This window comes from Parasteatoda tepidariorum, chromosome 9 (assembly GCF_043381705.1).
Source record: "Parasteatoda tepidariorum isolate YZ-2023 chromosome 9, CAS_Ptep_4.0, whole genome shotgun sequence".
Taxonomy (NCBI): domain Eukaryota; kingdom Metazoa; phylum Arthropoda; class Arachnida; order Araneae; family Theridiidae; genus Parasteatoda; species Parasteatoda tepidariorum.
Window position 1 is genome coordinate 81750730 of NC_092212.1, and position 15439 is coordinate 81766168.

At 30.8% G+C, this 15439-nt stretch overlaps 2 protein-coding genes across 2 annotated transcripts in view; both read right to left on the reverse strand.

Moving 5' to 3' along the window:
- LOC107451375 (PWWP domain-containing DNA repair factor 3A) overlaps positions 1-6853 on the reverse strand; it is a 15129-nt gene extending 8276 nt beyond the window's left edge. The window contains exons 1-4 of the mRNA XM_071185887.1: positions 6734-6853; positions 5116-5251; positions 2740-2857; positions 1325-1370 (exon numbers count right to left, since the gene is read on the reverse strand). Coding sequence (XP_071041988.1) covers positions 1325-1370; positions 2740-2857; positions 5116-5251; positions 6734-6853 — 420 coding nt within the window. The remainder of the gene's footprint in view (positions 1-1324; positions 1371-2739; positions 2858-5115; positions 5252-6733) is intronic.
- The window catches only part of LOC122268382 (uro-adherence factor A), a 151729-nt gene continuing 141405 nt past the window's right edge, over positions 5116-15439 (reverse strand). Inside the window, exons 5-9 of the mRNA XM_071185369.1 lie at positions 11887-15376; positions 10626-10717; positions 8500-8564; positions 7208-7297; positions 5116-5287 (exon numbers count right to left, since the gene is read on the reverse strand). Of these exons, the coding sequence (XP_071041470.1) occupies positions 7229-7297; positions 8500-8564; positions 10626-10717; positions 11887-15368 (3708 nt within the window). The 5' untranslated portion in view covers positions 15369-15376 and the 3' untranslated portion in view covers positions 5116-5287; positions 7208-7228. The remainder of the gene's footprint in view (positions 5288-7207; positions 7298-8499; positions 8565-10625; positions 10718-11886; positions 15377-15439) is intronic.

Genomic DNA, 15439 nt, shown 5'->3' on the forward strand with positions numbered 1-15439 from the left:
TGTGTGTGTATATATATATATATATATATATATATATATACACACACACACATAATTTAATAAGCAATGAAACTTACATTTTGACAAAAAATGTGTCAAGCATTAAATTATGCAAAAGACAAAATTTTATCAAGCAAAGGTTTATCATGCAGGTTTTATAACATTCAAGTACATAAAATCAATATTTTGTAAGAAAATAGGAAGTTTCAACAAAACATGGCTTATTAAGAATCAGTCATATTAGTCATACATTAACAATATAATATTGTAATTAAAAACTGAAACTAATTTATACAGAAATCATAGTAATAAAAAACTATAAATATTTGAACTGAAACTTTTGTAAAAAATTGAACAACAAATATGATATCGAGAAAGACAAAATTGGAAACAAAATTTTTTAAGTAAAGAGTATTTTTCAAAAACTTTAACCATGTTACAATAGAATTATTATAATATAGAAGCTAGAACTTTATTTACAATGGCTACATATTGCTATTGTCAATTATGAATAGGTTTTTTCCTTCAGCTTTCAGCCTAAAATTGTATTATTCTCTGTCTTTTTGTCTTAAGATTAATGCTTACCATGTGTAGGCCATTAACAAAGTACATTTTAATAAAGAGCATTTTAATTATGGGAGTAATGTCTAAATACCAGTAAATATTAGAGTTAGATAGTTCAATAAGTTAAACAAGATTAATTTACAAGTTTTATTCAAATGCTAGAGTCTGGTACCAGTTTTTTTTCCCTCAGTTATTTTTTTTATCAATAATCATAAAAGAATTAAATCAATTACATATGTGTTTTCAAAACACTAGGTTAATTCATCATATATAAATATAAAGGGGTGTAAAAGTTAAATAATTGGTTTAAGTCTATTAAAATTTGATTAAGAATGATTTTTAAAAAAATGAATTTAGGAAATCAAAGAAATTTTAAAAGCTAAGAAATATGTAATGCCTATTATGACATCACAACAAGTATGTGATAATTCAATCATTAGATCAAAATTTATACAGTGTTTTCTCTTTTTCTTTGTGTGTGTATTGTACAATACAAGATTTCTCAGAAGTGCACTGAATAAAGTTTTTTGAGGGCTCTGGAAAATGATGATTGAGGATAAGACAAATTTTCTGTAAATTGAATTAATGAGACAAGCTTTAACTCAGAATAACATAATAAAAATAACAGAAAAGTATTATTAACACAGGAATATCGAATTTCTTTTTTTCAAGGAAGATATTAGAAATAAAACAGTTTATAAAAATAGTGAAATACTAAAAATTTTTATTTTTGAAATAAATTAGGTAGTATGAGACTTACATCTAGTTTGCCTTGCAATATGTACTCAGCACATTCTTTGGGTTTCCTAAAAATAACAATAAGTTGCATATTTTTTAATAATCACATGACAGGATTCATATTCTTTAAAAAACAAATTAAATTGAAGGTAATTTTAAATTTAAAAATAAATAAATTAATGAAAATATTACACAGTTTATAAACCTATAAAAAATTTATTTTTAAAAAAAATTAATTTTACAAGTTAGAAAAATTTAAATATCTTTATCGTTACATTTAAAAAATATCATTTGAGTTCAAAAACAATTAAGCATTCTGTAACTAATTTTATTATGATTTTTTTTTACTTATTTCTTGTGACACCTTTCTTCTTCATTTAGTTACATTTTAAATTTATTACTTTTTAAATTTTGTGGAAAATTTAAACACTTTTACGAATGTATAGAAAGCCAGGAACAATTCTTTTATTAGACCCATTAAAAAAACATGTTTTAATGACTTGTTTCTTCTTTTTCTTATAAGGTTCCCCGTTTTCTTTGTGCAGTGTTTGTATCACAAATTTGAAATTATTACTTAAATGAGTATACTGACTTTTCACGAGTGAAATAATTAGATGACATTTTTCCAAATTGTAGTTAACAAGAACTTTTTTAGTATGTAGAAACTGTATGTTTATTATGTGAGCTTTTAAAGTAAAAGAAATCTGTTTTTAAACAAATATGAGATAAAATTTAATAGAATTCCATGGTGACCGTTATTACATTTTGATAGTTTTATTTTTTAAAGCTCTTTATAATGATAAATATTAATTTCTTTTTTCTTAAAAAAAATTTTAATGGGATGTTTCTAAATAGCCAATTATTATTATGGATCAAAGAAAAAAGGGGAATTATGTTTGACTGATGTTTGATAAAAATATAAAATGAGACTGATGTTACATAGAAAAGAAATGTAGCAAAACATATTTTTATTTTGAAATTCTACCTCTTTTATAACCAATAATGGGATTATATTTTTTCAAGAAAAAAATATTAAAAAAAAAACTCCACATTAACCAGACAATAGTGCTACACATGAAATGATACAAAGAAAATGGCTAACAGAGAAAAAGTTCTTTTGACTGGTAATACAATTTTTATATGTCTGATGTTACAAATACAGGCTATTAAAACTGAAACAAATTTTTTATTATTATATCAAAACACTACTATCTAAAATAATTATTAAAAAAAAAATTAATAGAGAAATGCTGTTAGTCATGTTTTTTGTATCATGGAATTGCTCACATTTCCTTTCTATTTAGTAAAAATGCATGCAATCATTTGATTTTTGTCAAGATACGCATTTTTATTTCAGCAAATTTATTCAACCATTATGCAATAATTTATATAATCTATGATGGTTTCATCTAAAAAAACAAAATTGGATAAACTCACATATTCAAATAGTCTTTTGCAGAATCTTCCTCGGAAGATGTATCTAAATCAAGATAAACATGCTCCTCTATAATAACATCATCATCTTTACACTCACTATCACTGTCTGAGAATTCCACTGGAAAGAAATATATTAAACTTTTAGACAGCATTATGATTAGTTTAGAATTTGAATTCTGTGTGTCTTGTATATCTACAGCGCGGAATTTTAAAAAAAGGAACCACCCTGAATAATTTATGATCTAATGATCGGAACTTCACATTCTAGGACTAATTCTTAATGGTTTGAGGGTATGATAACCTCGAGTATGCTAATTAATTAATGCAGACATCATTTTTAGCAACAAATTCAGACACAGTAATGTACTTTCTCTGAATAAACATACCCTTTTTTCAATGGATTTGGATTTCTGACCCCCAAAATATGTGGGGTAACAGCAATCTGGGAATTAGGGTCCCCATTGTTTGATAAGGAGAGCGCCCCTAAGTTTGGACCCCCTTAATGTAAATTTTACTTTTTATTTTGCGTATTTAACTATATCTGAAGAACTTTGAAAAATTTTCCACCCAATTATAAAATTCATTTTTCCAAAGATAATTCCATGTAAAAAATAACTTTCTGTAAATATTTATTATTTTATTTACTGAAGGCGAAAAAGTTTTGAATTGTAAGGTACAGAATTTCTAACATCTCTTAACGAGCATTATTTTAAATGGCAAAATTTGAATAAAATCAGTTGAATAGTTCCTAAGAAATCGAATTTTAAAAAGTTGTCTTTTTTCTTCTTAAATTTTAATTTATCAGTAACTATTCTACTGACTTTGTTCAAATTTATCATGTAAAATTATATTCCTTAAAATGACACAAAAAATTGTATACCTTACAGTTCAAAATTTTTATTAAATAAAATAAATATTCATTAAAATTTAATTTTTGCATTGAATTAGCTTATGGCAGACACTTGGGATGCATTGTCCCAATGGCCAGGAATGCCAGAACACACGTTTATAGGGCGGGACACATTCACGCACACAAAGGAGAAAGGACATAGAACAGAGAGAGAGAGAAAGAAGCATCCATGCCCTAAGCAGGTTTCAAACCCGCAACCACCAGCTCCGCAGTCAGGCATGCTAACCACACGGCCACCCAGTCGGCACTTTCTACAAATAAACATAATTTTTTTTTTTACATAGTTGGATTCTTAATCTTCAAAGTTTCGGGGACAGCAGCAATCTGGGAAATAGGGCCACCATAATTTGGTCAGGAGAGCGATCCAAAGGTTGAACCTCTTAATGTTAAGTTTACTTATTGCGTGTTTTGCCATACCTCGAGAACCTTTTGAATATTTTGGGGTCAGAAATCCAAATCCGTTGAAAAAAAGGCATGTTTGTTCAGAAAAAGTAAGTTTTTGTGTCTGATTCTGTAATTTAAAATATCGTCTGCATTAATTAATTAGCATATGCCAGCTTACCCTTTTGAACCATTAAGAGTGGGTCCTAAATCGTGAAGATCCGATCATTAAATCAAAAGTTATTCTGGATGGTCTGATTTTTATTTTGCACAAGGAAATCTAGGAAACAAATTTGATATTCGGAAAATTAAAAAGTAAATAAATAAAATAAAAAACGAGTAACCTGGTATTTCTATATATTATTAAATTCCCAGTGATTTTGAAACACTCTATGATGGAAAAATATGCAATGTAAATAAACATATGTATATCAAGTAATAAATAATGAAATGGGCTGTTATTATTAATTAAGTAAGTAATAATGACAATAATTAATTAATCAATGGAGAGATATGAAGATACATTTCCTCATTTCATTTTAAAGATACAACTATAACTGTTGCAACAGAAACTTTGTATGCAAGACAAACAAGTATAGGACTAGCAAATGACATTCCAGTAGCAAATGAGACTCCGACAATAGTCGGCAGTCGGTTAAGCCATTGCTCACTTCTCTAGCAGAAAGCCAGGGGTTTGATCCTGGTAGTTGATCAAACAACTGGTGTATATACAAACGCACAGTTTCAACATATATACTGGCGTGTATATGTTAAATCTGCTGTAACTGAAAGTCTTTTAGCTAGTTAGGGTGTGGAAGTTCAGAGAGAATCATAGCAGCTCGGGTGCTGTTTTTGACATTTGACCGGGCCAAAAATTGAGTGGCATTCCTGTCATGGCTGTTAAAAGATAGAGCTCTGAAAAACAAAGCTAGGTGCTTGGCCGGAGTGTATGTTGTGTCAGATTATAAAATGACTGGATGAAAGCTAGACTGAAAAATAAATGGTAAATATTGTTTTTCAAATACTGGTAGAGTTTCAGACAAGCCGAATTTCAAATAACCCAAATAAATGAAAAAATTATTTACCATTTTCAGGAATTTTGAAGAAATTTCTAATGTTGATTCCTCTTTGACCTCGTATGCAAACTTTATTAAGGTATGATTGACATTTCTGGACTGCTTTCAGGAAGTTGTCTTTGTCAGGAAAACTGCCAGCTTCTTTCTAACAGAGAGAAAAAAAATATAATCAAGGATAAAACTTATCGAGGGAAACAACACTTATAATCAGGGGAAAATTTAGTCACTGGTCCAAAGGGCAAGTAAATGAAAGATATTACTTGTCTCTACACATTTTCATTGGTTCGTCTCCATCAGACATTTTAGAAAATCATCAACAATTAATTCCTAATTTTTGCACATTTTTATGAGCCCAGATAAAACAGCGTTGGAGTAACTTTTTAAACATTAAGAAAATTAGATTTATTTTTATAACACTGTAATTTGCTCCATTTTGACTTATTGTTATTGACAGAGAGGGTGCTGGCTAAAGATAAGCTTAACTTCAGTCAGTTGCAAACTTACAGCAGAATAGCATGTTATTTATAAAAAAAGAGTTATTTCATGTGACAAGAATCTGAAGTTAACATTTCGATTAAGGGGGAAATTTTTGGTTCTGGGTAACAGGCATGAAAGTGGAGAAAAAAAATAAATAAAAAGCTGAACTTCTACAACACAGATGCTTTAAGGCGGGGGAGGAGAAAATGTCCTATGTAATATTGTTATATCAATAAGATATATAAAAACATAACTTCTACCTCTGTTGTGAAATTTTTATTTTACATTAAAAGTGGCAGAAACATTTAGGCAGTGAAATTTAAATTTTTCTTAAATGTAATTGTGAACGACTCTGACCACTACTATATTGAAGAAAATTAAACAATATATAAGGCTTGATAATCATCATTTTAAATTAATTGCCCGTAAATTATCGTTATTAAATTATTATTAACTGCCAGTCATTTTAAATTAAAACTGTTAACTTTAACCCCAATATTTTTTGATAGATAGTTACCAACAGTTCTAGTCACTTTGACTGTTTTATTTAACCAATCAAATTTGAATAAATTTTTTTCAGCAGCATCAATCGTGCGTACTTTGTCTATCAAATTGACTTACAAAGTTAAAATATACTCATCTTATGGTGCAATATGTGAAAAGGACACAAGTAAATGAAAAACAAATATGTGCAAGGATAATATGTCAAGGGTTTGTATAGGTTTTTCTGAGAGGTACCTATTTTGCGAAAATTTAGACATAATTTGTGAAAAATTAAAAATTATATTAAAAAATCAACACAAAAATATGGATTTATTGTTTAAGAGACACAAAAATAAAATTTTAAGAAAAAGTATTTTGTGAAATTACCGTTTTTCCTAAAATTGAATTTGTGAAACTACCGTTTTTCCTAACGTTGAATTTGTGAAGGTACCGCTAAACGGTACTAAATAAAGCCTGGACAGACCCCTGTATGTGCACAGTCAAAAATAAGAACTAACGAAGTCAAGAGAACTATAATGCACCCAGATCAAATATCGACGGCTGAAATTAAACTACTTAGAACTTAACAACCAAGAACCACATCCTTTCTGCTCTACAGTGGAAGTTGCAGTTGTCAAGGCAATGGTGCACCTGTCGAAGCTCCAACCGTTTCCTTCCTCATACCATTCTTTCTCGGGAGATTAATGAAGGGAAAAAAGTTTGTTCCAAGTACAGTTATCGTTAGGGAGACTTGGGTTTCCGCAGCTATGGCAGGGGGCGGGGTCATAATAATTAGACCCTTAAAAAAGTACATTTTAGGAATATTGTCGGAAATCTTAAAAATTGAGAGAAGAAAGCGAATTTCTGCTTTTTTGCAGAAGGACTAGGTTAATTTTATTTCAAAAAAGTTCATTCATTGGTTACAGCAGAAAGTTTAAAAAACAAGTGAAATGTACTTACTAATAATTTATTATTANAATAAACGTGAACAAAATCTAAAAACCGACGTATAACCGATTCTGTGTGTCGTATAAACGATATATTTCTACATTAAAATGAATAGAAATGATTTGGGACCACACTAAAACGTCGTATAAATGTAAACGTCGTATAAGTGATCGTCGTATAAACGATGCTCCACTGTATTATAAATAAGTATCTCTTACTTTTCATAAGTTAATGATGAAGTGATTAAAAAGACATGAGCCTTGCGCCTACTGAATCGCCATATCTATAATGAAAATTCTTTATGAGATCCAGGTACAATATACAAAAAAAATTATAACTTTGAATGCATTGTTTATTCATTAACAAATTGAATTCCTTCTCACCACCCAGTCTGACGAAAATGGTAGAGCTGAATAACAAAATAGTCATATTGGACAAAGTTCAACTTCCATCATGTAATTATAAATACATGTTACATATTTTAAGGTGATTGATTAATGCATAAATACCTAAAGTTCATTAATAAACAACACGAATCTGATAATTTATGACTAAAAAGAGTAAAAAATGTACAAACAAACAACCTCTTTTACAAATACTCAATTTTTCTTTTCAAACAATTGAAAAGAGTAACAAAATTAATGAATTTATTAACTTAAAATAACGGTAACTCTTCAATATTTTACATAAATGAGCATAGTAAAACTAATTTTACAACTATATAAAAGTCTGTAAAAACATCATAAACAAATTTAATCAATGTTAATAAATTACAACCTAAACATATACTTTTGATAATTAAATACTGTTAAGTATAAATGTTCAAACCGATTCTGAAATAAACATGAAAATAGTTTAAAAATCACTACTTTAGTATAGATTTTGAATTCTGTATAAAACTGAAATAAATATATTAATAAAATAAAATGAATAAAGAAACAATAATTTCATTTTTTTGTTTAGATATGTAAAGCTTTTAACTTTCTAGTTCTACATTAAATGTAATTTATTTAAATTTAAGTTATTCTTATAATACTTTTTGTAAAATTATATTGGTTACTTTTCATTTTCTTCCATTTCATATAGTTTGTCTAAAATAAGAACTCCCCCAGACATTCATCTGGTTGAGTTCCTATTTACGAGGTATGATTATTTTAAGTAGGGGTACCGGGTCACTGTTTTGGAGTGATTTCGGCTAAGATCGGCAAGAGAAAGGGAATCTCTTTCTTCGGTCTATTGTTTTAGTCCTAGAAAGAAGCTACCCTCCATAAAATGTGCCATTCTTGTTTCCATAGCACCAGACGGTCTCAGACTTTGTGGCAAGAGGAGTTCTTAGCTTAGACAAACTATACAGTTTCTTTTGTTTTTTTTTTAGTGTCCTGGCAGTACAGGTTTCTTATGGATGTAATGCCAGTCCTAGTTTTGGCCCATTGTAATTACAACCTAGTAACAAAAAAAAATATTATTATGAATATAATAACTCACCACTGCTGGCCAATAGCGGTCTTTGATTTGAACCCATACAACAGCCTTCTCTTTATAACCAAATCCTGGAGAAAAAGAAAATAATAAGTTTTTAAATTCAAAAGTGAAGAATTGTAAATATTTTAGTGAAAGAAACAAGTAAGAAAAAAAAAACTGTATTAAATAAGTGTGATAACTAAAATGAATTGCAAGCATTGAAGTGTGTCTGATTACAAGTTTGAAAAACCTCTGAAAGAGGATGAAAAATGAAAATGATTCAGAAGGGAAAGTTTAAGTTTTAATGCTCTGCAAAAAGATGTGTTTTTTCTTTCTTTTCTGGACTGCTTATTTCTTTATTTTTTAAGCTTATTTCAGACATTTAGAAATATATTACACATCAATTATAAGTGCAGTTCCATTTAATATTCTTTTTATTATCATTATGCAAGTGTTTCAGATTGGATATTAGAAATATGTTTGCTTAAATAAGACAAATCAAGATTGGAATTATATTGAAAATAGTATGGAACCGCTATAGCTGTGCTATGTTATGCTATTCAGAACAACCATAAATAGCTGCCTACATGGATAGGAAAAATCCAGTAGATTTTACGAGGTAATATAAATTTCATGATAATTGTTGCATAAAATTTACCAAATATTTTACACATAGGAAATTCTAGGGATTTTTATAGTCACCAAAGTAGAAAAACTGCAATATTTTCCAGTTATGATTGACATTAAACATACTTGAAATGTTATGTATTATGTTAACTCATAATTTTGAATATTAATAGGCATTTAATTCATCAAAGATAGTCATAAGATTTTTTTAATTAATTTAAAAAGAGAGTTCTAAATAACAATAAACTAAACATTTTAGAACAAAAAAAGTATTGAACTGATTTGTATAAGTGGGGTTCGCATCATTATGTATCAGTAATACTTAGTTAAATATTCAAGCAAGCAATAATCTGTACAACAATTCTATTTCAATAGGGATTTTTTTAGGAAACATTCTCAATTTTAGGGAATTTTCTTAAACATAAAAGAACCAAGAGAATTTTAATTAAACCAGTAGATTAGGAGAAACTGGCAAAATCCAGTAGAGTTGGCAGCTATGTATTTGTAATTAAAATTGTTAATCTTTAAGAGAAATGCTTTTCATAAGAAAATACTTTAATACCCATTTCAGGATTTAAAAATTGTATGGCACTGTGTTCTTTAGAGTTTCACGTGAGTTATTTTCATTAAAATTAGTATCAAAACCTATCAAATTTTTAAAAAAAAATAAATTTAATATAAGTACATTGAATTATTAAGTTATTTTTAAAACCAGTAGAAACTAGTAAAATCCAGTAGTTCACTGGAAAATCCAGTAGAGTTGGCAGCTATGAAAATAAGTTTTGTAAAACATTGGGTTTGCATGAAAGTAGTTTCAATGCTAAGTAAAACTCAATTTTTTCTACACAAATTTACTTTAATCAGTCACATATTTTCCATTTTGTTTGATGACCTACTGATTCCATCTTTTTGAGAATGCCATACTCATAGAACGTCTGGTCTTAATCAGAAAAAAAAAACTATACAAAGTGTGATTTGAGGTTAAAAAGTTTTGAAAGTTTCAAAATAAATGATAGTACAAGATCAGGGTTAAATGGGAGACACACATATCACAATGATTTCTCACATTTTGAGCAACACTTATGAAATCACTGGAGCTTGGTGACTCTCATTATTCCATTAACATTTACTTCAAAGTTTACAAAATAATCTTGAATTATCATGGTGGAGCATGATTACTCCACATAGCCCCAAACTTGCACCATCATTGATTTACAAAACTTTTTTGAAACTAAGTAAAAACATTTACAAATGGTTAAACTTTCTTGAATAAAGAAGACATTGAATACACTTGGTAGAGTTTTCTGTTCATAAGGACCGTTTCATGAGCCAAAGATCATAAAGCTAACAGAAAGAAGGCAAAAGACCATAAAATAGAAGTTTGATTTTTGTGTAAAAAAAATTTGAACTTTATTTCACAGTATAAAAACTGAAATTATTTTCTTACTAACCCAATAGAAATTTAATGTATATTATAAACTTTTATGCACCATTGTAAAAATATGTGTGCCAAATACACTTACTTTTTTGTAGCCGATCATCTTTATCAGTGTCATCATCAGAATCCTCTAGGACATGTTCTCGAGCAGTGGAACAAGATGCCTCATTACTGTCTCTGTAAGAAGTAAACGCAAGTTTGAAAAAGATAAATTCACAATTATTTAATTTGTAAAAGCATGACAGTCGAAAAGCTTAAATGAAGAATTTGTGAAGTGAGAAAGTTAAAAGTTCAGACAAAAGTGAGTTCAGGGGAACTATGAAGTGTCAAATGCTGAAAAAATGTTTTCAAAATATCAAAGTGCAAAGAAATTATTGCAGGATTACTTCCCCACTGCTTGCCATAACTTGTTTGCATTTTGAAAAGCAGAAAGATTTTTCTTTTGAAAAGTAAAAAAATTCACAAAAATTCTCTTCTACAAAAATGTACACATATTTGAATCATGCGTTTTGAATCTCACTTTTTGACACACTCAATTTACGCCGATAGCATTGTAAATCAACGCAATGTTTTGATTGCATTTCGGCAGTTATTGATATCGATTCTCCCGTGGTTTTTAAATATCCCGATATATTTCAAACCAATATGGAAAATTCGAATCCGGCATTTGAGTATTTCCTTTTAAAGGCTATAATGCTATCGGATTTTTGGCTGTTATTCCTATTGCTAATGCATAGTTTTTAAATCCGATAATCTTTTAATACAATATTATTTATTACAACAACCTAATATCGAAATGAAACACTCGTTTGAGGAGTCCGATTTGCACGATTTCATCGTCGATATTTTTTACGGTTATTACTACTACGGAATTCATGATTTTTAATTACTTTTTTTACTGTGATGATTATTTACAAAATTTAATAATTTGGAAAAAACACACAAATAATTTGTACAATGCGAGAATATCATCCATAATATTAAAATAAAGAATTATTACATGTTCAATTAAAAACAATTATACAGTTATTTTTTTAAAACACAGCGTATTTGTTATTTTAAATTAGTAACATATATGTTTGTTATATTTAAAAGTATCTTGCAGAAAGATATTTTGGCTAGAGAGTTTAGTTGCTGACAGCCCGAAAAAATTCCGCTACAAGGTTGAAAACATTTTTTTTCAGCATTTAAAACTTTATGGTTTAGCTAAACTCACTTATCTCTTAAACTTTAATACACTAATGGAGATAAACTTTGAGATGAAAAGTTTCTCCAGTGCCTCCTTATCATGTTCCTCAATTAAACTTTTCAGACCAGCAAGTAAACAGCATTATTAATCAACAGACCCATTCGATAAGTAACTCTTGCTCCTGTCTCGACAATTTTCTATCCCATCTTCCCCTCGAATCCTTTGTCGGCGATCCATATCATTGACGCTATAATCCAACAATCGACCGGGTGGCTCTTTATGAGCACAAAATTTCATGTGCATTATCAGATTGTTCACTTTATTCGTAGAGAAAGAGCAGTTAGAACAGTTGAAATCTTTTATTTCACCTGAACTCACCCTTGAATTTATGCTACTATTACTGGTGTTAGGGCTGTTATTAGAAGCTGTCATTATTGTGGTAGGTTGTTTATCATTCACGAACTTAGTTCCTGAAACTTTAGAAGAGAGCTCTTCATTCTCATCCACTCGGGCGCTTCGCCGTGATTTAGAGGAACTCACCGGTGTCTGCTTTTTATTGTTATTTACCGGCTCCTTTTTAGAACTTTTTCTCTTTCTGGGAGGAGGACTAGGAATCTCGGTCGTCGAAGACAAATCGAACTGGGAGATAAACTTTTCAGAATTACACAAAGTTCGAACTTGCTTCTTTACCTTATCCCTGATCTTCTTTTCTATGCTTTTTACCTTCTTAGGGGAAGAGCTTTTTATAAATTTTTCCCACTGTTCTTCACTTTTTGATGCTGGAGATTTGGTCACCCTTTCCTTCTTAAGTTTAGCACTAGATTTCCTTTTAGGAGATTTAGGGTCTAACGAACTATTAGAATCTGATGGCGTTCGAAATGAAGTGCTCAATAATATATTACCCCAGTTAAGCTCTTCATTGTTAGCTTCATTTTCACTGTTTGTCTTACCCACAGCCGACACAGATTCGGTTTGAGAATCGATCTCTGAAGAATCACTGGCAGCAGAATGACGAGGTCTTAAACTGCGAGTCCTCACTTCCCGCACCACAGGGGGCATGCTTTTTCTTTTACGAGTATAATTCGCAGAAATTTTAATATTTACAGGAGATATAAAATCATCATCGTCAATTTGCACGCTTTGCTCACTCTCATTTGCTATCTCAGAAGTGTCACTATTTACGACACTAAGATCTTTAGAGCTGTCACTAATTTCTCCACTGTTGGAGAAGAGTTCACTATTGATTTTTTGGACATTGAGTTCTTCTTCTTCAGGAGAGGGACTTCTTTTTCTCTTTCTAGAAGTGTAAGTAATTTTTGGGGGAAGGACGAAGGTGTCGTCGGGGGACAAGTCAAAAACATCCAGGTTCCTTTTTTCATTAATTGGAGTGCTGGTCACCTTCTCATGATTACTTTGAGCAACAGATTTTTCTATTTCATCTTCTTCGCCGTTTTGCTGCAGGGAGCTAACTTGCGGAGCTTGTGTAACACTATTTTGTTCAGAAGGAACTTCAGATGCACTTGATTTTCTCACAGAAGGTGATTCAGTGCTATCACCAGTATCTGAACTTTCACTCAATTCTGTGTTCAGTTCTTCAGATACTTCATTAGAAACATCTCCATTTTCAATCTCATTTTGGCAATTTTTAACAGAAATATGCTCTTCATCAATTTCCTTTAACATAATGCCTGACTCTGCATTCTCTGCAAGTGAATCAGATAATTCATCTTGTTCATTGCCATTTTCCATTTTATTTTGGAATCTTTTCACAGAGAGATAATTACAATCTATTTCCTTCAACACAATGTTCGATTCTACATTCGCTTGCACGCTGGATAATCCTCCGTTACTTTCGTTTTGACTTTTTTTAGAGGGCAGAGAATCATAATCCATTCCCTTTACGATGTTATGAAAATTATTTCCAGATTCACAAATTTCAGCTATCTCCTGCTCGATATCCGGCTGTATTCTAAATTTCTTTTTGGGGAGTAAACACTCTTGGTTGAAGGCAGAAGGAATATCCCTTTTGCGGCGATTATAAGCCTTCTTTTCCCCCAAAGGATCATTATTATAAAGAAAATTAGCCTCTTCAGAGCACCTCTGCATTTCTTCAGAATTTGACTCAAAGATGTCTTCTGATAAAGCATCAATTTCAATTGCACATTCATCCTTGTCAGATTCTTTTTCACCAGGATGCGCTAATACTTCATTCAACGGCATTTCTTTCTCAGAAACATCTATTTCTGTGGTTTCTGCATTCGATGAATCGTCTTTCTCCAATGTCGAGTCGTCATCATGCCCATCAATTCTTCCTTTAGATTCTTCATCCATTGCAACAATAACAGATGACGCTTTGCTAGAAATACGGTCAATGGAAACATCTGAATCTTCTTCTATTCTATCTTTTGGCACTGGTGATTCTGGAACACTTTTAAGTTCTTCATTAGGAAATTGAGTATCACAGGCAGGTATAGAATACCGTACTTTAGAATCTTTGCTAAGATCAAGGCCACTCGTCTGAGAAGACATAGTATTACTATCCTCATCAATTAATAATTTATTATCAGATGTCAAATGGAAAGACTGCTCCGGGGAGCTATTTCCAGTATAAGAATCTTCAAGATGAGATGCCTCTTCATGATTAAATTCTTTTCTGTCATCAAATTCCCTACCTTTTAGAGAGGTGAAACCATTGCCGTTTAAGCTATTGTAAGAAGAAGGAGAATGTATAACAGATACCGCATTGTCGATAGTTCGGGAACCAGAATATAATGAATATTGAGAGCCGGTTTGGTCTGAATCTTGTGTAAGGCGATCATTAGTATCGTCATCAACAGATAGAGGATTATCTAAATCTTCCTCATTCCCTCTTTCTTCTATTTCGGAAGGGGATTCGACATCGGAAAAATGCTTCGACACGATAACCGAATTTTCCGAAATACTCCTGGCAACGTCTGGAGGTTGGTTCAACAGAAGTGCATTGTTACTAGTAGAAGGTTCATTAGCAGATAAATGCAATCGATGATTAGGGTCATTATCAGCTATGAGTTGAGATGAAATAATTGATTGTGCGGGGATGAAGACCATTTCGGTTGCGTTCTCTTGTCCAGGAACATTGTCTCTTATAGCCCATACAGCAGTTTCAGAAATGTCACTATCTTCCCCAGCACAATCAGTTTTTGATTTAATATCTACACCAGTAGCACCTGAATTTTCACCAGAACATTCACCCAACTCCAGAGCTGGACAATTTATTCCAGTGCCATCACCACTCCTTAGGTTCTGTACTGATTCTAAAACTACATCTTGCTGTAGCACTGCGTGACCGTTTTCGTTCATGACAACAAAAATTTCATTGCCATCTTCATTTTGCGTTAGAAAGAGTTGTGGAGAGCCACCTTCAAGATGATTCTGTACAAATAGTGTGGCACTTCTAGTGTCCAGATAACCATAAACTTGCTCTCCATTTTGATCATCCTCATCGCGCACTGCTATGGTAACATAATTAGTGTCATCTATAGCTTCAACGTTCATCTCTTCTGGGGGGTTTTCACCTTGCCCTTCATCATTATTTTCTTGCTCATCAATATTTGAACATCCTTTTACTTCACTTCCTTTAAAGTTTTCATCAGGATCCATAGTTTAACCTGAAAAGATGTAAAAATGATTTAATAAACTATGAATAGTGTAATTCATTTAATCTAACCTTA